This window comes from Hesperophylax consimilis, chromosome 4 (assembly GCF_061612785.1).
Source record: "Hesperophylax consimilis isolate HC1 chromosome 4, BYU_Hcon_1.0, whole genome shotgun sequence".
Classification (NCBI taxonomy): domain Eukaryota; kingdom Metazoa; phylum Arthropoda; class Insecta; order Trichoptera; family Limnephilidae; genus Hesperophylax; species Hesperophylax consimilis.
Window position 1 is genome coordinate 27,264,049 of NC_142839.1, and position 22,197 is coordinate 27,286,245.

General features: G+C 34.7%; 1 protein-coding gene across 6 annotated transcripts in view; it reads right to left on the reverse strand.

Moving 5' to 3' along the window:
• The window catches only part of tweek (transmembrane protein KIAA1109 homolog tweek), a 71,215-nt gene that overhangs the window by 38,947 nt on the left and 10,071 nt on the right, over positions 1–22,197 (reverse strand). For 3 of the 6 annotated variants that reach the window (XM_089651602.1, XM_089651600.1, XM_089651601.1), the window contains exons 8-20: positions 19,731–19,892; positions 18,916–19,041; positions 17,673–17,781; positions 17,435–17,500; positions 17,010–17,108; positions 13,771–13,916; positions 12,233–12,440; positions 10,944–11,084; positions 10,653–10,846; positions 10,437–10,560; positions 2,812–3,024; positions 2,445–2,694; positions 394–687 (exon numbers count right to left, since the gene is read on the reverse strand). In XM_089651602.1, the coding sequence (XP_089507728.1) occupies positions 394–687; positions 2,445–2,694; positions 2,812–3,024; positions 10,437–10,560; positions 10,653–10,846; positions 10,944–11,084; positions 12,233–12,440; positions 13,771–13,916; positions 17,010–17,108; positions 17,435–17,500; positions 17,673–17,781; positions 18,916–19,041; positions 19,731–19,892 (2,132 nt within the window). The remainder of the gene's footprint in view (positions 1–393; positions 688–2,444; positions 2,695–2,811; positions 3,025–10,436; positions 10,561–10,652; positions 10,847–10,943; positions 11,085–12,232; positions 12,441–13,770; positions 13,917–17,009; positions 17,109–17,434; positions 17,501–17,672; positions 17,782–18,915; positions 19,042–19,730; positions 19,893–22,197) is intronic. The other 3 variants (XM_089651605.1, XM_089651603.1, XM_089651604.1) reach the window with 2 other exon arrangements.

Here is a 22,197-nt window from a genome sequence, read left to right on the forward strand (position 1 = left end):
TCTTTAAAAAAGGATGATAAAACCGACATCTCAAACTATAGACCCATTTGTATACAATCAGCAATTCCTAAATTCATCCCTAAATTCCTAGATTCCACAGTCCAAAGGTCAAAAAATACACTGGCCATTTTGCTAGCCCTGGTCAACGTAAGTATTGGGTTCGGCGGCCAGTTTTTTTGCATTGATCGCATGAATCAAAGCAACGCAGAATGTATGCCGTCTTGCTGCTGAGAGCTTCTTCGTAGCCCCTCTTCTATGTGACATATGTTGTAAATAAGAAAAAGGGAGAGATCATAAGGAATTTATCAGTGGCACGCCTTTTGTATGTAACATAATTATTACGCAATAAGTAATTTTAATCTTAAATTTGGATCAAAATAAAAGAACACTCACTGCTGATTGGGTATTGCACCTTCCAAAAGAACAATCATAGTTCTACCCAAGTGGCCTGCTAAAGACCATTGCGATATCTTTGAAGCTGTTAAGGAAACTTGAAGTGACGTCATTTCTGCTTCCAGTTTTAGGCCAGAGAGCGAGGCTAACAGGCGTGTTCTGTGTATCCGAACAACCCCGAAGATAGCAATTCCCAGTCCATTTGCAGGAGCCACTGGATCTCTGGACTGTAAGCGGGGAGTTGGAGGCTTCTGGTGTTTATATCCGTCAGGGATGTCTGTTGTGATGGAAAACCTGCGGGAACAGATATAAAGAGAAAATTTAAACCATATACTTCATTATTAATTGTTTTTGTGTTTAATTTGTAGAACTCCATTTATTTTTTTTTTTTAATATTTGATGTAAATCAAATTTAATAACGTTATTATTAGTTTCTGCAAGTATTTCAGTTTTTTATTATTATGACAGCTGTTTCAGCTTTCAAGGCCATTTTCAAACTGTGGTTAGGCCACATTGAGACGACTGCCTAACTGCAAACTGTGGTTAGGCCACATTGAGACGACTGCCTAACTGCAAACTGTGGTTAGGCCACATTGAGACGACTGCCTAACGGCAAACTGTGGTTAGGCCACATTGAGACGACTGCCTAACTGCAAAAAGGTAGCTGCTAAAAATATGATAAAAAATAGTTAAGATAATTTTGTTAATTCCGATTTTGAAATATGAGATTGACACATATGACGTTTAATAACCAGGTCCAAATGGTCAAAATGCTGTTGTGGTAGGACAAGATATCTTGGGTTCGATTCCCAGTTGTGACCAATATTTTTTGTGTCTTGTTCTGTTTCACGTTTCGTTTAGATTTGTTAGTATTATCTTCTTCTTTAATGATCTATTATTTTTTTTTAAATACATTTCATCAAATATTCATATAGTAAATTTTATTTCTGGGTGTCACACAAACTACTTCAAGTATTTCTATTTTCACATCGCCTTGGTGAGCGAGGGACCACCATTCATAGTCGAAAAGTTTCTTGAAGTGACTTTCGCCATGTTCAGTTCACAACAGATTTGAATAGTCAGAATAGTAGTCATAGAAAATAATATATTAGCATAGACATATGAATATTAGTAGACCTGCCCTAAGTGATTAAAAGCGTATTATCCCCACTCCCCATACCGGTTCCATTGAGCCGGCTGGGCTCGCGTACGGCCTCAAGTGATATTTGAAAACGTGACGTCATCATTCTTGTGCGAACTATGGTCGAGGCATCATCGGTTCATTTTACGAAATAACACGGCAAAATGTTTACTTGTACTATGAAAACTGGTAAAAATAGATGCGAAAAAAGAGAATAAACCCAATTGTCGTATTACATTCCATATATAAGCATTATTTTATTTTATTTTAAGCATATTCACATTGTATAATATGAATCAGTTGTTACTATCACATCGAGAAACGTCTGGACGCGAAACACAAAGCTGGTTGGTTGCTGGGAAGTAAATTATGAACATTTACAAAAGTGTCTTAACTAAATACTCTGAAACTAACTACGACTCTGAATATAGAAGCTGCTTTACTTTGCCGAATTTGGACTTCGCAAATTTGTTCATAACGTGGCGAGTAATTTGCGCTCCCATGTAAAAATGTCTATTCATTCAAAGCAGATTTTACTTTTAAGAAGTAAATGGTGATATTATAATGCGAGATGCCTATTTACTGTCAGATTGATTTATTGACGAATCACAGTCATCTTCACTCCCTTCGTTCTTCAACAGTTGATTTTACCCCTCGCCTTTATCTTCGCGTCTATTAATTCCTATGTCTGTGTATATTAGGTATAAGATGTAAACTCTTATAACTAAATAAAATATACATTAAAAAAAAAAAAAAAAGATACTTCCCAACCTTCCTCTTCCCCATATCCTTCCATTCATAGCTCCCTTGAGCCTCACAAAACTTCCCAAATGTGGATGCCAAAGTCACAATGGCTTCGGTCAGTTGGCTACATTACTTTTAATTTTATTTACAAAAAAAATGTACATACAAATTATATGCTTGCCTGTGGGCGACTGTTTTAGTATCCGGCATCGTCGCGTAGAGGTCCAGCAGATAATATAACGTCCTCCAACAGCGCGGTGTTAACTTTCCACCAGAAGTGATCAGTACTGAAGACAGATCGTCCTTCAACTCGGGAACTGTGCTCGATATGCTGCTCTCAAGTACAGATGCGTGCAGCGGTGTTCCACTCTCGACAAACATAGGGGTGTGTGCCCCCTCATTTAGGAAACTGTAACCTGATAATACAAAAAATATTATTATTAAGAAAGGATTATTCATATCTCTCTTTTTATGTAACACGACTAATGTACAGTATGCATGCAATTGTTATTTATGCCCCTTTTAGGTCTTACCGAGTTTACCCTTGACAGTTTTTCCGGTGGATCTCAGCTTTTGTGCAAAGGACTGCGGTCTGCTTCTGCCGATAGGCTGGTGAGAAGGCGCTTTCGGAGGTGCCGGGGGGTTCACCAATCCTTGTGTGCTCCCCACTGCATTTGCTTGGGAAGAGAATGGCGCAGTGCTGGAGGCTGATACGTCGTACTTATGATGGACCCCCTCACTTGTCCCTATATAGACAAAGATAAAATAAGGAGATTTAATCCCTAAAGCCTCTGATATTTTGCAATGTACGTTTAATATGAAAAAATGCATATTGTGTGGAAAATATATTTACATTACATTCGATTTCAGATAAATTCACTATTTTTGAACATATTTCAAAATAAAATACTGTTCTTTAAAGCAGATGCAAGACTCTTTCAGATTTTAATATTATAAATCGATGCAATTAAAAATACTAAAATTATGAATGGAAACAAAGATAAAGTTTTTTACGTCGCTTACAGATGGTGTTTATCTTATAAACTGCAATTACTACTTTACACAAAACTAAAAAAACATATTTAAATAGACAAAGGTATTATAAAAGTTATTTTTATTAATCTAATATGAAAATATTTATTTAAAATTTGCAAAGTTGACAAATATGTTTCGAATGCTTTTCAAATTGAAAGCGCGGTATTATCTCTTTCTAACTTTTATGAGACTGTGTTAGGCTGGGAGATATAACTCCAAAAGAGACTGTTGAGACGGATGTTTGTTGTCTCTGAAGAATATTTCCCAAAATAGCTCAAGGGGTTAATAAATAATAACAATAAAAAGTAATAGTATAATCAAATGTCGTGAAAATAATAAATCATTTTATTACTTTATTTTTTCGTGGATTATTGACACTTCTTACGAAACAAAACTTGACAAATATTTTTCAAATGACAAATGTTGTTTTTTAGAATTATTTTTAGATTTTCGAGAGTGTTAACATTTAAAAATTTTAATTGCAAACTGAAAGCGCAGTATTCTTTCTTTCTAACACTGTTTAAATCATATTTCTCAACCTAATACAAAATGAGATAGCATAACTTTGATGAGACTGTGAGAGGCTGGGATATATATCTCCCACAAATACTTTATGGCTGTTTGTTGTCTGTGAAGAAAATCTAGCCAAAATTGCCCAAGTGGTTGACTGAATTTTGACACTTTTTTTCCTATTGAATTTGAATAGTAAGTATTACATTAACCTCTCAGACAAAGACTTTTATTTACTGTGTGTTCCTTTGAGAACTGTCAAAACGTGAAAATTTTTGTGTTATTTACGAGTTTTGCTAAAAGCTTCATAACTCACGTTTTGGGAAACGTAGCCTCATTCTAAAAAATGTTTTGGAAAGATTATGAAATCCACTATCGCATTGTGTTGTTATACGTAAATATTTGCGTTTCTAAATATACATTTTATGAAAACGTCAAAAATATGTAAAAATCGCTGACCATTATTTCAAAGCCGTGAAAAATGTACTTTTTTCTGAGTATCATAAAGAAATAACACTTTATATATTGAAGAAATATAATTAAAAACTATTAGTCACCTCAAAATATTCACTGTCCAAACTAAAATATTTTTTTATAAGCAATAATTGTTCGCCTGAAACACTCATCCACATTGAAAAAATCTCCTGATAAAAAATACATGACGCCAACGGGACATAACATAAATTAATTAAAATTAATTAATGACATTAATTATTATTAATTAATGACATAACATTAATTTATCAAAAAAATAATAAAATATTTTTAATAAATTATTTAGAAACGCAATAAATTATGAACGAACAAGATGACAGATCCAATCAGCTTAGATAATGCACCTCTACATTCCATAGATATTCTTGAATACAGACGCATAGCGTTATTCATTATCGATACTCAGTTTTTTAAATCATGGCAATCCGTATACTAGTGATGGAAATAAATCGATTTTTGTAAAATCTCGCGCGTTTACGTGAAAAGACGTTCTAATGTCTTGACCGCTATTATCATATTTACGTCTTTTGACGTTCTAATGTTCTGAGTGGTTAATAAGTACGGCCTCTGTGGGCAAGTGTTAAGGCTCTCGACTAGCAATCCGGAGGCTGCGCTATCAAATCCCATCTTGCGCAAAGCAAATTATATTAAAATAATTTGTGTTGTTTCACAATTAATTTATTTTAAATAATAGATACGTAGTATATTTGCAGTAAGTACCAGAGTGGAAGATACTCTCAGTATCGCCCTGGTGAATGACCTCCATTCAAAATTGAAACATTGCTTGAAATGGTTTAACCATGTCTGGTGACCAGATCTGAATAGCCAGGTACTTCCCCATCTCCTTCTCCCCACTAACTTCAGCCTCACAACATGATCCAAAATTGGGGATGCCATAGTCTCGGCTAATAGAATAGTGGCTTCAGACAGTTGGGATTCTTGTATGGTATTCACATAAAAAAAATAATTTAAAAAAAACAGCTTCATAGCTCATGATGGAAATGAAATTGCAAGCCGAAAAAAATTGTTTTTTCATAATCACTTTAAATTAAAAAAATAAAATATTTTTAAATGTTTATAAAGTTGCAACGAAATTTGTTTTGTTTCCATGTGTTTAAGCTGTGGACCTTTTAAAACACAATCAATTATTAATTGGCAATGAATTTATAAGGGTATAAGGGTACTTACGGAGGTAGAGGAACATTCACTTGTTGGGATTCACTGATTCACTTGGATTCCACTGTAATTTTGGTATTAGCGAAATATTATTTATTGCGATGCGTTAAGATGATTTTGATTGTTTCTTGCGATAAGATACGTTATGGGTAATGATGTTCCCTTCGCGTCACGGCTGTTGGTTTTGCACTGACTGATTCCCGGACAAAGAGGAGAGGTATGAAGGAGAGGAAAACGGGGTTCAGGAACAAAATTCATTGCCATAAACAATTCGCAATTACACGACAATTAGCCATTATTTGGCGTAAACATGCTCCCCGCCTTGACAGAATGGTCAAAACAAACCAACATACGATAACAAAAACAAAATAAATAACTGCTATAGAATAACATGGTGTTTTCACTGTTCAAGACGTGTGTCTATTGCGAGTAAAAAAATATAATAATGTAAAAAAATAAGAAATAAAGTAATTAGAAAAATAACAATCAGATGTATGTGTGCATACTTCTAAAATAACTAGGCTAACTAATGAAAAATAAAGGCTTATTGATTTGGTAAAGGGCGAACCTTTACCACAGGACGCTTGTAAGATCCTGCCTTGGTTCGGACAAGTACCACTCGAACAATACCATCCTTGCCTGGATAAACTTCATCTATAATACCTAATGGCCAGTGCAGAGGTGGTGCGTTGTCAGCCTTTAATAGCGTACCCTTTTGTACAGGATTAACTGGAGTGTTCCATTTTAACCTAGTTTGTAAAGAATTCAAGTACTCTATCTTCCAACGTCTCCAATAGTTCTGAACCATGTGATCTAACATAGATTTTCTTTTAAGTAATCCGACTGGTTCTTGGGACACGTCTGCAGAAGGCAATGCAGTTAAATAGGTTAATGTGAGGAAATGCGCTGGGGTAAGTGCCAACGGTTCCAATAGATCAGAACTCAATTGAGACAGAGGACGAAAGTTTAATAAAGCTTCAATCTGAGCTAAGATAGTGGACAATTCTTCGTAGATAAGGAGCTGCTCTCCTATTACTCGGTATAAGTGTGTTTTCACACTTCGGACATTGGCTTCCCAACTACCACTGAAATGAGGGGCACTAGGTGGGTTTAATTTCCAGTGGACTCGATATTCTGATAGGGTATGTGAAAATGCGTCTTTAAATTGTTCAGAACTCAGTAAATGATACAAATCATCTAAATATGATTTGGCACCGATGAAAGCAATTCCATTATCCGAATATAATGTACTGCAAAGTCTTCGTCGTAAAATAAAACGTTTAAAGGCGTTTAGAAAGCAATCTGTGCTGAGATCAGAAACAAGTTCAATATGCACGGCTTTAGTGCCGGGATATATGAATAAACCTATGTAAGCCTTTAAGCGACGAGTTCCTCTTTGTTGATTCATTGTGATTGCGATAGGTGCTGCATGGTCTACGCCCGTATGTAAAAATGATTTTGATTGTTTCACCCGGCACTCAGGCAAGTCTCCCATAATCGGAAAATTGGCTTTTGGGTTGGTTTTGAAGCAGGTGTTGCACAGGTGTACACGTTTTCTAATCAAGTTTCTTGCGGAAAGTATCCAATATTTTTGACGTAGCAAAGATATTAAAAGCTGTGGTCCAGCATGTAGATATTTCTCATGGTGATAATCGATGAGGATGGTCGTGACGTGTTCCTTACTTGGCAACAAGATCGGATGTTGAGAATTGTAGTTCAGATCAGAATTTTTCAATCTGCCTCCAACACGAATAAGAATAATGTCTAAAAATAGTCTTAATTTTCTTAATGCAGGGGCTAAGTAACGTTGCTTTTGTAAATTCTTTAGGTCATTCTCAAAATGAACTACTTGTACATCACATAGTATGGCCCTCTCAGCAACTTCTAAATGATTTGATGTTATTTTGAGTTTTTTGCGATGAGATACGATGAGTTGCGTTGCGTTTCGTTGCGTTGCGTTGCGTTTTATTGCGTTACGTTGCGGTGCGCTGCCATGCGATGTGATGCGATGCGATGCGTTGCGTTGCGTTGCGTTGCGGTGCGATATGATGCGTGTTGATGCGATGCGATGCGATGCGGTGCGATGTGATGCTTGTTGATGCGAAGCGATGCGATGCGGTGCGATGTGATTAATGTTGATGCGATGCGATGCGATGCGGTGCGATGTGATGCATGTTGTTGCGATGCGATGCGACGCGGTGCGATGTGATCCTTTTTCTAGCATCAAAAGATGACGTAAAGCTACTTGATAAGATTCTCCTTGCATTTCTGGAGGATCCTTAAATGGGATGTTAACTATACATCTACCTGACGGATCTCTGATGGTAGATTGAACATAAATTGCATCATGGACATTTTCTTCCGGTGATTGTGATTCACACTCTGTGACCTTTTCCAATTGACAGAATTTTGCAATAAGTTCTTCAACCGATGGTTCTGTCGTTGTGCAAAATGAGTTCCCAAGTGAATGAGAACTTTCGATGGTAGGTGCATTTCCTATTATTATATATCCTAAACTTGTCTCAATGGCACTTGGTAATAACCGTGTGCCTTTTACCTTACCGGGTAATATTATTTGGCCAAATAAATTGGCTCCGATGATTGCATCTATGACCCCTGGGGTGTGGAATTCGTCATCGGCAAGTGGTAATTCATTTAAATAAGATAAAGCGTTTAGATTTAGCGATGATGCTGGCAGCTGAGTTGTGATGCGATCTACGACCAAAGGTCGAATGGAGAAAGATACTTTATTGTTGTAACGAGACTCAAACCTCAAATTAGTGACTCCTTTAACGCGTTGAGCAACATCCCCTATTCCTCTAATCGTGGCGTGATTGCGATTTGGGAATAAATGTAAGCCAAGGCGTTGGCAACATTCCGTTGTAATGAAATCGTTTTGCGATGCGCTATCGATTAGGACACGTATTTTCTGATAATTATTCCTAAAATCAAGAACATTAATGGATGCGGTCCCTAATAGTATGGTTTGATTCGGAGAAAAAACGTTTGCATCTCCATTATTCAGAGTGCACAATGTGACATTATCGGATAGATTTTCAGATTCACGCTCGGAATTTTCCGCTAAATCTTGCTCATTAGAGTGAGAAGAGTCGGATTCTGTTGTATTAAAATGTAATAGAGAGTGATGATTTTGATTACAATATTTGCATCGGTGTTCCGATTTACATTTATTAGCAAAGTGCATTTTACTAAGACAATTTCTGCATAGATTTTGTTTTTGAGCAATTTCAAATCTATTCTTAGGAGATGCTTTTAAAAATGTTGGGCATTTATAAATTGATGTATGATCTGATAGGTTACATACAGCGCACTCGTATTGTTTTATTTTACTGTTTGTTACACTAACAAATGCTTGGCTATATTGCTTCTTAAGTGAGTTTTTCTCCATGCGCTGTTGCGATTTACATTCCGGTAATGCAGATGTTCGTTGTAATATTTTTGCGTGCTCACGCAAAAAAATCACGAACTCTTCATATGAAGGTGTCTCAGATCTCCTTACTGACGATTCGAATGCCATAGCTGTTTCCTTATCTAATTTTTGAGTTCCTATATAAAGGAAGAAATATTGTAATAAATTTGGAATATTTAATTGTTGTAACGCCGAAATTGAGGAATGAAACTTATCTATAAACGCTTCTAAATTGGATGCTGTTGGAATAATTATTTGTTTAATGTTTAAAATTTGATCGAAATAATACGCTGCGTGTGCTCGATTATCTTCATATTTCTCTATTAAAGCATTCCAAATAATTTCATAATTATCAGCTGTTGTTGGAATCCCAACACAAATATTTAATGCTTTATCAGACAATGAACCGACCAAATATTGTACTTTTTCTGCGTTAGAGAGATCTGTGTTTTCGTGAATAATATTTTTAAACGTTTCATAATAAATTTTCCAGTTCATTAAATTCCCATTAAAGCCGGGTAGCGTTAACTTTGGTAACTTTAGATTATGTTTTGGTTGGGAAGTAGATGACGACTGATTCATATTTTCATTATTCACTTGCCGCGCGGTTAGTTGAATAATGGCGTAAAGTTCGTCAAATGATTGTTCCATTTGAAAATTGGGAATATATTCCGGATTTATTGTAAGGTTTAGCATGTTTATTTTATTAACCATTTCCGAAAATTCCTTCCTAATCTCTGGTAACAATGTGGCGTTTGCGCAAAAAGTGTTTTTTGACGATGTCGTCTTCAAATTTTTCATGCTATCAAATATTCTCTGAGCTCTTGAAAAGAATGAATTTTGACGAGCTTCCAATAACTTAATTTCTCTATTAATTTCTACATTTGACGTTTCGTTAGTCATTTTTACGATAAATAATATAATAACAATAAATCGTTTAATTAAAATAAATAATGCGAGATCTTATTGTACAAAACTATCTACCCTACCCACATAAATAATTCGACACGTATTTAACAATGAAACACAATATCGTGGATAAATGCGTAAATACGTATTATAATTACGTGATGCGCTGGTTCATATCTCTACATAATAATGTATGTGGCTCGAATTGACCAAAATGTTTAAGCTGTGGACCTTTTAAAACACAATCAATTATTAATTGGCAATGAATTTATAAGGGTATAAGGGTACTTACGGAGGTAGAGGAACATTCACTTGTTGGGATTCACTGATTCACTTGGATTCCACTGTAATTTTGGTATTAGCGAAATATTATTTATTGCGATGCGTTAAGATGATTTTGATTGTTTCTTGCGATAAGATACGTTATGGGTAATGATGTTCCCTTCGCGTCACGGCTGTTGGTTTTGCACTGACTGATTCCCGGACAAAGAGGAGAGGTATGAAGGAGAGGAAAACGGGGTTCAGGAACAAAATTCATTGCCATAAACAATTCGCAATTACACGACAATTAGCCATTATTTGGCGTAAACACCATGTATGTACCTGAAAATCTTCTTTTGCTCTGCTTTGGTGTTTTAGTGTGTCCTCTCAACTCGCTCTGAGTTTCTTTTACATTTTGGTACATATTACTTATTTGGTGTAAGAGTCTCAGTAGAGGCATATTGACCTAAAACAAAAAAAAACAAAACATTTTATGGCTACAACATTAAATAATAAGTAGAAATCTGCTTTGGATTGCGGATAAAATAATTATATAACCTGTTGTGAAATATATCTGATACTCAAGCTGAAGTTGATTTTTGTATTAATGTGTTTTTTGAGTTGGCCTCGAGAGATGTACAAAACATTTTGCCGCTGCATCAAATCATCGACCGTCATGTCAGTCACCTTTTTTAAATCGATATCCAAGCCAACCTTCTCGCATAAAAATGACGGCATTTCTTTTATCACATCTAAAAAAAAAGCACAGGAATAAGAAAGGACACAGTTGGAGAATAAAGCACAAAATAATTAAATTCATTATTTAGTCAAATTAAATTAAAAAATTACCCGATTTTCCTTTAGATTTGTTCTTTCCCTTTTCATTTTTTCCAAATTCGCTAACTACAATATCAATTCTAAATGTGTCCATCCAAGCTACTAGTGAGAGATTTGATCCCAAAGAATCCAGTGATGAAATTGTTCGTGCTCCTGAAAATATTCACAAAAAAAAAATGATAATATCTAAAATATATAATTTAGCTACATAAAAATTATTGTTATGACATTAATTTTATTTTAGTAATCTATTTAAATAAATATGTAAATGTTTGTTTGTTCAAAATCTTAAATCTCTGAAAGTTGCTTCACTGATTGCTTTGAAACTTTGATATAACGTTGCATTCGAATACGCGTGTGTTATTGAGTACCTATATTATATAGATGTTTACTTTGATTTAACAGCGCCATTTGTTAGACATAAAAGCAACATGCGCTATTGTTTCTCTATCCGCACAGACAGACTGAGCAACAGCAACGTGTGGCGGGGTACAGCTAGTTTTTAATAATCACAATCAGATATTTAGGTACACTGTACAATTACAAAATTTCACTCTTTTCGAGAAGAGCCAAGATGTCAAGGAAAAGGCAACAGGATAACAAATGTATCAGAGAGCCAACTCAGCACAGTTGCAAATCAACACACCTTTGAAAAGTAATATTAAAGTCATAAAAAGTGAAAATAAAAATTAAACCTAATCTAACGTAAGCTATTTCACCCAGTTTTTTTTCATGACTATATATCACTTTTCAGAAGTGGGTTGATTTGTTAATGTGTTGAGTTGTCTTGTTACCGTGAGCCATATAGACAGTGTATAAACTCACAGTACAAGCGGGAACTACGTTAATCTACATATCAGAAAACACAAATTAAAAAAATTCCTTCAATCTGAGCATTTCGATTTATTGTTCATTTACACTTTTTTCAATTCTTTTCGGCAACTTAAGGGATAAAAACAAAACTCTTCGGAGCCGGGTCTACACTTCAAAGCATTTTAAAAGACATTCAACAGTTAACATTGATATCTGATGGCTCTCGAGCTGCGGTCTGCCGACTGATGGTCAAGGCTCCTAAAGCAAGGGAGGTTTTGTGAATCTTTGTAACATAAATATGTAAAAAAAGCATAATATAACACACCGTTAACTCAACTGTACATAATCTGCTCATTCAAGTTTGTAGTTATTTACATTATTTATACATTTACAAGTGTTTTGTACAAATTTTATCAATGAAAGCAAAATGAATGAGGAATAAAAAAAATCAAATAAGAATAACTATATATAAACAAAAGTATAATTACCTTGTGTAACTTGATGTGATGCTAAGCCCAATGCAGATAGGAATGGTTTGAAAATCAAATGTGCGTCTAATAGCATGAGTGAGTCTTGCATTGCGAACTGATAATGACTTGGTTGGGCGGTATACTGACCAGCTGTTGAACTGGCGCCCAAAGCGGCTGAATTTGGAATATCAACCGGGGGTTTTTCTATGTTTGTCTCAACCGGCAACTTAAAATCATGATAAAAAAATAAATTACAATCATTAAGGTTGTGTGGTTAGGATATAATACAAGTAGTAGAACAAAGTATAAATATTATTGTTTTAATTTTTCATCGTCGTTGTAATTTTATATCGTAAGATGTAATTTCATTGTAAGATCATAGCGCATACATATTATATTAACCTTTTCACCGCATTTTTAATGTACATTAAAAAATCACTTGTACGCGGCACTCTTTTTGACAATCATAACTCATTTTTTTTAACTTCTATAACTCTCTTATTTCTTTTTTTTTAAATTATAAACTGATGTTTATAAGTCAATTATTATTTGTTATCCTTTGTGCTATGCATAAAACCTTGTCTTTTAAACATTAGTTTATCATTAAAAAAATAATAATAATATTTGACAAGTCAAAATATTTCACCAACAAATGTAGATATAATATGTCTCGACGCCATCTAGTGGGAAATTTAGCACTAACAAAGCCTTTCCTACAAAAATAAAGTCGGTTGTTTACAGGTGAAAAAATATAATAAGCAGTAATTGTTGATTGAAGTACTAGTACATATTGAATTATTTGGCGTGTTGAAAATAAGCCGACATAGCTCAGTGGTCCAGAGCACCTGACCAGACATCAGAAGGTACGGGTTCAATTCCCAATTTGTATTGATATTTCAGGAGACTAATTATTGCTTATAATTATTTGCTTTTATTTCATGATAGATTTATGAATTGCGTATCTTAAAAGATTCATTAATTCTCACACATTGCACCACATAAATAAAACATAAGACGCAGGATATGGCCGATATAGATAATGTTATAAACAGAGAGGCATAACAAATAATCATGTTTCACCTTAGAACTGCTCACACATATTGTTACACCATCATCATCTTCAAACTGTTTTATATAATAAGAATATTTTATTGAAGAAGAAGATAATACTAATAAATCTAAACCAAACATGAAACAGAACAAGAAAATTTAAATTCTTTGTATAAAGACCAAATGTCATATATGTTTCAATCTTTTTTCAATATAGCTCACTGAAAAGTCACTGGTGCATGGCAGTGTATATGTTTAAAGAAATTAAAAATTTTGAACATTGGTAATCTATCTTGGATTGTCGCCAAAACTCCATCATTTTTAATCTTTAATTTAATTTCATTTTTAGTCTTTAAAAATATGCACTCACTTTACCGGCTAGAATGAAATACTCCTCGATAATCTAAAATAAATTTTTAAAAAATAAAAAAATATACCTTACAAACGGTCTTTGAAATCATAAATTTGTTTGATTATGTATCATAATATGATGTGTTGTATATTACCTGAGCCACGGGATCTTGTTTGGCCATCCAGCTGTAAAGGTCTTCCCTGGGTTTACCTTCGCCCTTGATATTGTCGTGACTCTCACTCGAGTATATCGAAGGATTGGAACCAATTATTATAGGATCATCTTTCAGCGTATCGTAGCCTAGAACAGAATAAAAGTGCAAATCATTACATCGGATTTAAGACCAAATAACTTACTAGCACTAATGAAAAATGGAGGTAAAAGTCAAATAAGATTTTTAAATAAAAAATCAACCCATAAAAAACGAAGTTTTTTTTACTATATTACATCTATTTATTTTTTTTTTACTGGCAATTTTTTTGATACATACAGGTACATATATAAATTATACAAAATATAAGGCAGTAACAAAAAAATCCCACAAAGGCGAAGCCTGTGCGTGCTTATAAGGTATGTATTCAAAACAGTGGTGGTTACATTATCTATGGTTTAAATGAAAAAAGAAAAAAAAAGGTTATTTTTGCGTATTTAATAAAAAACAGTTTAACAGTTTAGTATTAATTAGAATTTTCACTATACTATGTTACAAAATAATATACATGTGTAACTTTTCACTCAACTTTAATCTGTAACTTTTCACATTAAACTTTAAACTTCGCTTTGAAAATTATCACTTTATAAATTAAAACTTTTCACAATAATATACACAAGTGGTTGGTAATATATATATTCTCCTCTACTGAGCACAAGCATCAGCTTTATCAAGAGAGTTTATGTAATATAATATTTAAAAATAATAATAAATTAATAGATGTATTTAAAGATACATAATTATTTCATTTTTGTTTGACTGAGGATTGAACTTGATCCCTTCTCAGGGACAGGAGTCAACTGCGCTAACAACTGAGCCAAATCCAGACTGGGTAGGATCGACATTTATTTTGTATATTAACTGCTGTAATTGCCATCCAATGTCAGAGAAATGCGTATATGTCCACATATGTATGCGTGATTGCAATTAAAATTGATAGAATGCATTGTCAATCAGCAGAGTTTCAGGTCTTTCGGATATCGGGAAGTGGGTTATTTTCGCGATATCCGATCGACCTGAAACTCAGCATTGTCAATCTGCCGAGTTTCAGGTCGATCGGATATCAGGAAGTGGGTTAATTTCCACTGATTTCATTTGATGAAGATTTGCATTCATTCATTCATGAAAAAAAAGTGAAATTCAAATAGATGCATGTATTTAAAAAGAAAATAAAGAATTTTACCAAACCAATACTTTTTATTGATACGGTTTACCTAGTTCCCGTGAGCACTCTAGCCATGGATCCATTACGATATCCCTCATTTTACCTCATCCCTTTAATAGTAACTCAGTCCCTTCGATAAAGTTCACCAGGGTTGCCATTGGATATTTGGCTAAGTCTCCTGGTTCCACAATGTGTCTTCCCAGGTATCTGAGCCTTGTTACTATCAGGATACCCCCATTAAAGACTCCATTGAAATGCTTGGAGGAAGTATATCAGACCAGTTGAAGTATCAGGACTCCATAGAAGCACAAGTAAATCTGGCTTCCAAGAATGAGCGTCTTGTACAGGGTTGGAAGATTCTTCAACAGTGACCAGCTGCTAACCCTGTACAAATCTCAAGTACGCCCAACAATTAAATTTGGGAGTCACCTCTGGGCTGAAGCCTCACAAAACTTGATAAAGCTACTTGATTCTGTGCAACGGAAGGCGGTCCGTCTGATTGATAATCCTTTGTTAACAGACCGATTGCCATCTCTAATGCACAGATGCAAAGTAAGCATCCTTAGTATATTCCATAGGTATCTTAATCCAGCGTGCACCGATGCACATGCGCGAAACTCGACGGATATGGGCGGAACACCCGTTCACAGTTGATGTTGGCTTCATTAGAACGAGTTGTTTCTTCGACTCGTTTTTGTGTAAATATGTGGAATGAGCTACAGGCTACAAGGTGATGGCTTAGCTCCCACTCTTTTCAATATTGTTCTGGAGCACGTCGTGAGGAAGACAATGATTGTTACCGACTCAAACATTTGCTACAAAAGCAATCAAATAGTTGGATATGCAGACGACCTTAACATTGTCGGAAGATCCTTACAGGCTGTAAGAGAGGTGTTTGACCCTTTGGAGACTGCAGCAAGAGAGGTGGGCTTGCAAATCAATGAGAACAAAACTAAAATCATGATGCAAACCAGAACCCCACACCGCAGAATAAAAGATAAAGTGAATTTTAAAAACTCCTATAACTTTGAAGTGGTCGAAGAGTATGCCTACCTGGGCTCCATCATAACGCAGAACAACGAAGACCCAGTAGAAGTAAGAAAGCGCATCACAGCCGCTAACAACACTTACTTCGCGTTGCTGCCAGTGTTCAAATCCCGAAACGTCCATAGGAAAACCAAAATAGCCCTGTATAAAACAATTATTAGAACGGTCTTGGCCTATGGATGTGAGGCGGGAACATTTACGGCTCCAAAGACTAAGATGGGCCGGACATGTGCACCGAATGCCAAGCACACGTGTACCAAAGAAGGTTCTAACAGGACACCCGGGAGGCAAACGAAAGGCGGGCAGACCTAGGCTGAGATGGGAGGACGATGTCAGGAAAGATGCCAGAGGACTGCTCCATGTTGCAGATTGGAAGACGACGGCCGAGGACAGAGGGCGGTGGAGGCTCATGTTAAAGGAGGCCAAGGCTCGAAATGGGCTGTAGCGCCATTGAAGAAGAAGAGCTACAGGCTTCTGTTTTTCCTTCTTCATGTAATCCGGGCCAATTGGCACCATAGGTGAATTGGAATCTTTTCATCCTCTTCACATTTCCTGCTTGGTGTTTTCCACATTGGTGTTTTCCATTCTCAACAACTGCATGAAGTGTCCCTACCAGTTCACTCAGTGAGTTTCTGTCCCCACTGAGTTCTCAGTGCCTGGTTCGTCTAGGATTGGTCCATTTAAGTATTAAATATTTTGTATTGTCTCATTCCGGGTGCCCTCTCCTATTCCTTCCAATGCTGGGATTTAACCCACCTTCAATAGTGTGGCAAGCCAAATAAAACCAATAAAATTCCGACATTGTTTATATTAAAATTTGGAGTCCAATATAAGAGAGAACATGCTCTATTGCTTTCCCGATTGGCATTTTCTGCTTTTTGTTCCCTATATGTATTTGACATTTTTCCCTATTTGCCACAGTTTCACCCCTACGGTTGATTACATAAGAAAAAAATTGTAATATAACTACCTGGTAAAGCATTCTCACTGAAATGAAGAGGTCTAACGGGAAATGGTAATGATGTAAATGCAGCGCTTTGTCTGCTGCAAGGCGGCGGTCCACGGGAAACTAATGAAAGAAGTTTACAGTTCATTAATTAGCATTGATTAATTAAATGATTGTAAAATCAAATAAATCAAGTGTAACTCATATGATAAGGTGAGAATACTTGAAACTTACTGGTTATACTATAGAATTATTAATACGGAGAAAATTCTTCATAACCGTTACAAAAAATCGATAAAAGTGTCATTAATAAAGTAAAGATTTGTTTAAATAAACAATATAACGTAAGAGGAGTTGAATTACATATTGGACGGGGGGAAAGGGAGCTGAGCAGTGTAATTCATTTTATATCATTCTATTTTTTAGATTGCTTTAAAATGACAACTGACCAGATGGAGGACTTGTTGATGCAAATGACGGACCAACAGGACTAGTTGCCGCAATGCCCAAATTACCTAAAAATATATAGATATTGGTTTATCAGTGTTGACATGTTACAAATATACAAATAAATTAAAGGACATAGGGAAATATTATAGGAATGATACAAACAATATTTGGCAATTTATATGAACACAGTGAAATTCATCTACTCTGTGAATGATGTTAGATTATAAAATAAGATACCTGGAACGATTAATTTACAATTATTTCCCGGAATATCAGTGGCCAACAGAGTAGAGCTCTCATCCATCACTTCACCTTCCTCCAGTTCCACAAAGTTTTCATAATCATCCTGAAAAGGAATTACCAACATTGTTCATTACAAGAACGTCATTCTTTAGCCAGTCGAACGATAGCTACCTATCTCTAGCCCTTAAGCGATGGCTACCTTAATTTATGTATACGATTTAATTGAATTTATTTCGAAATTCCCACAAACAGCTAAGATTTTCAGTCGGAGCTTGATTCAATTTCTATCGATTTCTAAAAGATGACGGTAGTCGTTTTTTCCTGTTATTATGTATAAGCAATAATTAGTCACCTGAAATATCCATACAAATTGAAAATATCTCCCGAGTAAAAATAAATGCCGCTGACGGGAATTATTTTTACTTGGGAGATATTTTCAATTTGTATGGATATTTCAGGAGACTAAATATTGTTTATAATAATTTGTTATCCTTTCTGCTATGCATAAAAAACCTAAAAAAATAGCCCTTTCCTGTATTTATTCAAAGATTTTAAACCCTAAGGCCTCTGGCATATTGACCGTTATATTTCTTAAAGATACTGTCAGTAGGTTGGAGAATTTAATTTGTATTTCTGTTTTGCAATAAAATTCGAGTAAAAATAATATTTCTGAATGTATCCGAAAACTAAAAAATGTTTTTGAAAGGTGATGAAATAAGATTTCAAATTTTATTAATAATAATATTTGGCTAATTTATGTAGCGCCGTTTTTCGTGAGAAATCACCTCAAGGGCGCTGGCTTATTGTTAGAAATAAACATATAATTTGTGAAATATTAAAATTTTTAATGCAAACATAAAAAAGGTTAACAAATGTCTTGTTTCTAGTTCTAGTACAAAAACATGGTTCTAAAATATCCAGTATGTATTAAGTACAATTTTGGACATTTTATGTCAACAAACATACAAAATTTCATGCATTTATGAATTTAATTATTTTTATTTTATAAACCTACAAACATGGGATAAACAATCAAATAGGTGGATTAATTCGCTTACAACTACAGTAAGCAGTTTATATGTTTCTGTGTAAATATTCGGAGGCATGCTTTTTTGAATAAGCACGGGCGAATCAAAACTGAACCTCCATCACTAAAGGCATTTTTTTTTTGTAAATACGCTATTGCTCGAGTGGTTAGAGCTTTAATCTAAAATACATATTTATTAAAGTAACTAACCTCAACGACGTCAGGCAATGTGAATGTTACATTGAGTTGCTTCATCATTTTGGTTTTATAGTTATGCTCAAGTAGCAATGGAGTATATAAAATATTTTTCCATTGACGACTCAAAACAACCACACCCTGAAAATAAAAATAAATTCTATAATCAATCGATACTCATTGATAAATACGTATATCTACGCTTATGATATAGCCCGCAGCTTTTATGCAGATGGTATAATTAATGGATTAATTTGAAGTTTAAAAAAAATATAGTATTGAAAATTTGGCAATTTTTCAAATGAAGCTTTTGTTTTCTAGTATTGTACACATCCTTAATAGTATTAGGTATTTTTAAATTTCAGGTAAAATGAATTAAAAATATTTTATTGTTTCCGGTTACAACATCAATACTTTTGTATTTTTTCAATCGTATCAAAGACAAAAATCTCGAGCTGCCACTGTGTAACTCGCATAATCTGCTTCAACAAAGATGTACATTTTATCACTGTTGAAAAAAGGGTTAATTTCAGATGTTTCGTCACTAGTTTTGGTTTGTAATGTTTTACTGCCGAACTTCTAAAACCTCTTAAATGGAAAGTGATAAATTTTATAACTTTCGGAAAAAAGGGATATTTTCAGGTATATTTCTCCATTAGATTTCGTTTGTGATGTATTCACCGCCGAACTTTTAAAACTTCTTGGGCGGGAAGCATTTTAGCAAAAACTTTTTACGTGGGAAAAAATCGAATTTTGAAGTTTTTTGTATGGAATTTCAAGAGACTGAAAAATAAAACTTCTTAAGCGAGTTTCACACTATTTGAAATTACCCTTCGAAGTGTTGATAACGATGGCAGATGTTTCTCAGCAAGATCAGCTTGAATGGCAGCAACGTCAGCTTGCAGCATGTATCGCAAAAGAACAGCACACAGCTGCAAGGACGGATCTTCTCTCAAGGCTTGAGCCAGGTGGGTTTGTCGACAGTAGCGACTCTGAAATATAATACAAAACAATGAGTTTATAAAACTAACATCAACCAAAAAAGAGAACTAAGAGGGCTAAATGAACGTAGCAATGCAGAAAGCAGTTAGTCCACAATTTTGGAAAAAATAGTACCTACATTGTTGTCATCTGACGGAGTAAGGTCGATTATGTATTTTACTAAAACCTGCCAGGCCGTTTAATTATTAAGGCTATTATTTGAACAATGACATTTTACTTAATCAGCAGAAAACGTTCACGGTTATATTTAGGGTTTTTGGTAGATCTGGATTTTTTCTGCATAGTGCATATTTCACATAGTAAGGTCAGACAGTTGATAGCAAAGCTTACATTCACTAATATGTATTCTACAGAAAACAGCCAGACCTGAAAAAACACCAACACCTCTAAAAATCTACACTTAAATCCACTTTAAAAACGCAGAAAAATATTTTTAGGCAAACACTTTTTTAAGTTAATCTCTGGTACAATACACAATCCGCCTATGTTGAAAGAGGTTAAATTTTATGTCCCTAACAATTATACTCGAGGGAGATCCCATGCACTCTTATATGCTCCGAAAGCGAGGACTTCTGCCTATCAGAACGCGCCTGTTGGCACCTAGCATCGTGCTACCTACCTTTATATCCTTTGTAAAATTATTGCGGCCTATCGACCTCTCCCCTCCTCTCCTCTCCTATGCCGACGTTAGTTGAGTTAAAATATTCGTCCTGTCAACATCGTTTGATTACGGAGCCCCCTTTATCGACCGTGTCGAAAATCAAAGCCATCGTGAGCTCGCGCATGGTGAAATTTGTGAATTGTTGTGAACCAGCGCAAAGAAGGATTGAAAACCGTGGAAGAATAGAAAAGGGTAAGTCGGCATTCCGAACTTTTCCAATCCTATGATTCCGCGTTGCGACGGTGCGTTTCCGTCCCCAACAGCGCCAATAAACAGAGCGACTCAACTGCTTAACGATTCTGCATTAGCCATCGACATTTTCAATGTCACTTACAGACAATTCAGTAACTATCTTTTAACACATGTCACAAAATAGTAAAACTGCCTCTGTAAACTTTTTAATTTGTAATCTTCTCCATGATATATTGGTGTATAACCGTTTTATGGAGAACATGAAAAAATAAATAAAACAAAAAAATAAAAAATAAAAATAAAGTTATGAGAAATTGGTATCTATATATTATTTATAATTTTTAGAATTAAAAACCATTCTATGTGTTGTGTAGATTTGATTATGAATGTAGTAGGTAAACAATGTGGTATACAGAGATGTGCTTTATTTCAAATAAATCCATTTCAAATGGAAATGCAAAATGCAAAATGGGTATTTTCCATTTTGCATTTTAAATGCTTTTCTAAAAACCATTTTACATTTTGCATTTTAAATGCTTTTTTCAATGCATTTTCTATTTTAAATGCTTTTTTGCAACATTCTTCCTACTATCTCCACTCATCTTTTTTTCATAAGCCCCAAATATCAGTCGGTCCTCAACCTCGCTATGAGAGATAATTTACATTTGTCAAGTTGCAATTTGGTAGGAGCCCTGGCAATTGAGTGATACCATTACAAAAAATACTGAACATGGGGCCCCGGCCATGGCGCTGTAATATTAAATGTTAGATAGCAGTTTCTATGTTTTTACGTTGGCAACATTAGACCCGCGCAAATTGTGGTTTCATAATCTGTAGTCGTGGTGTTTAAGGATTTACCATCATGTAATATGTTTGTTCTACATTTATATCCATTATTAAATGACAAAATTGTTTAAAAATTCTATAATTATTTTAATTGTTTGACCTGAGAAACCATTTTGCATTTTCAATGCATTTTGAAAATAGGTATTTTGCATTTTGCATTTGAAATGCTTTTCTAAAAACCATTTTGCATTTTGCATTTTCAAATGGAAAAGTTCTGACACATTTCCATTTTGCATTTCAAATGGTTTTTGGTACCCATTTTGCACATCTCTGGTGGTATATGTCTAGAATCCTTCATTTAGAAGCAGACATGGAGATTAATTCTTTTAGTCACAGAGTTCCCACCTATCGGCGCACATAGATTTTGTTAAAAGCTTCACTGCGTCTATCTGTCACAGCAAACTTATATCATATAAAAGAAAATGACATAGGAAATACTGTGAAACAAGGAGATTTCATTGGAAGAACCTTATATCATCCAAATAAATTCTTCTGTGAAATATTATTCTTAAACATTTAGGTTGTAAAAGGGACCAAAGAGACCAAAAGTGTTAAGGGGTAGTCATAATACTTAGGGTTGTGAAGTAGATACATAA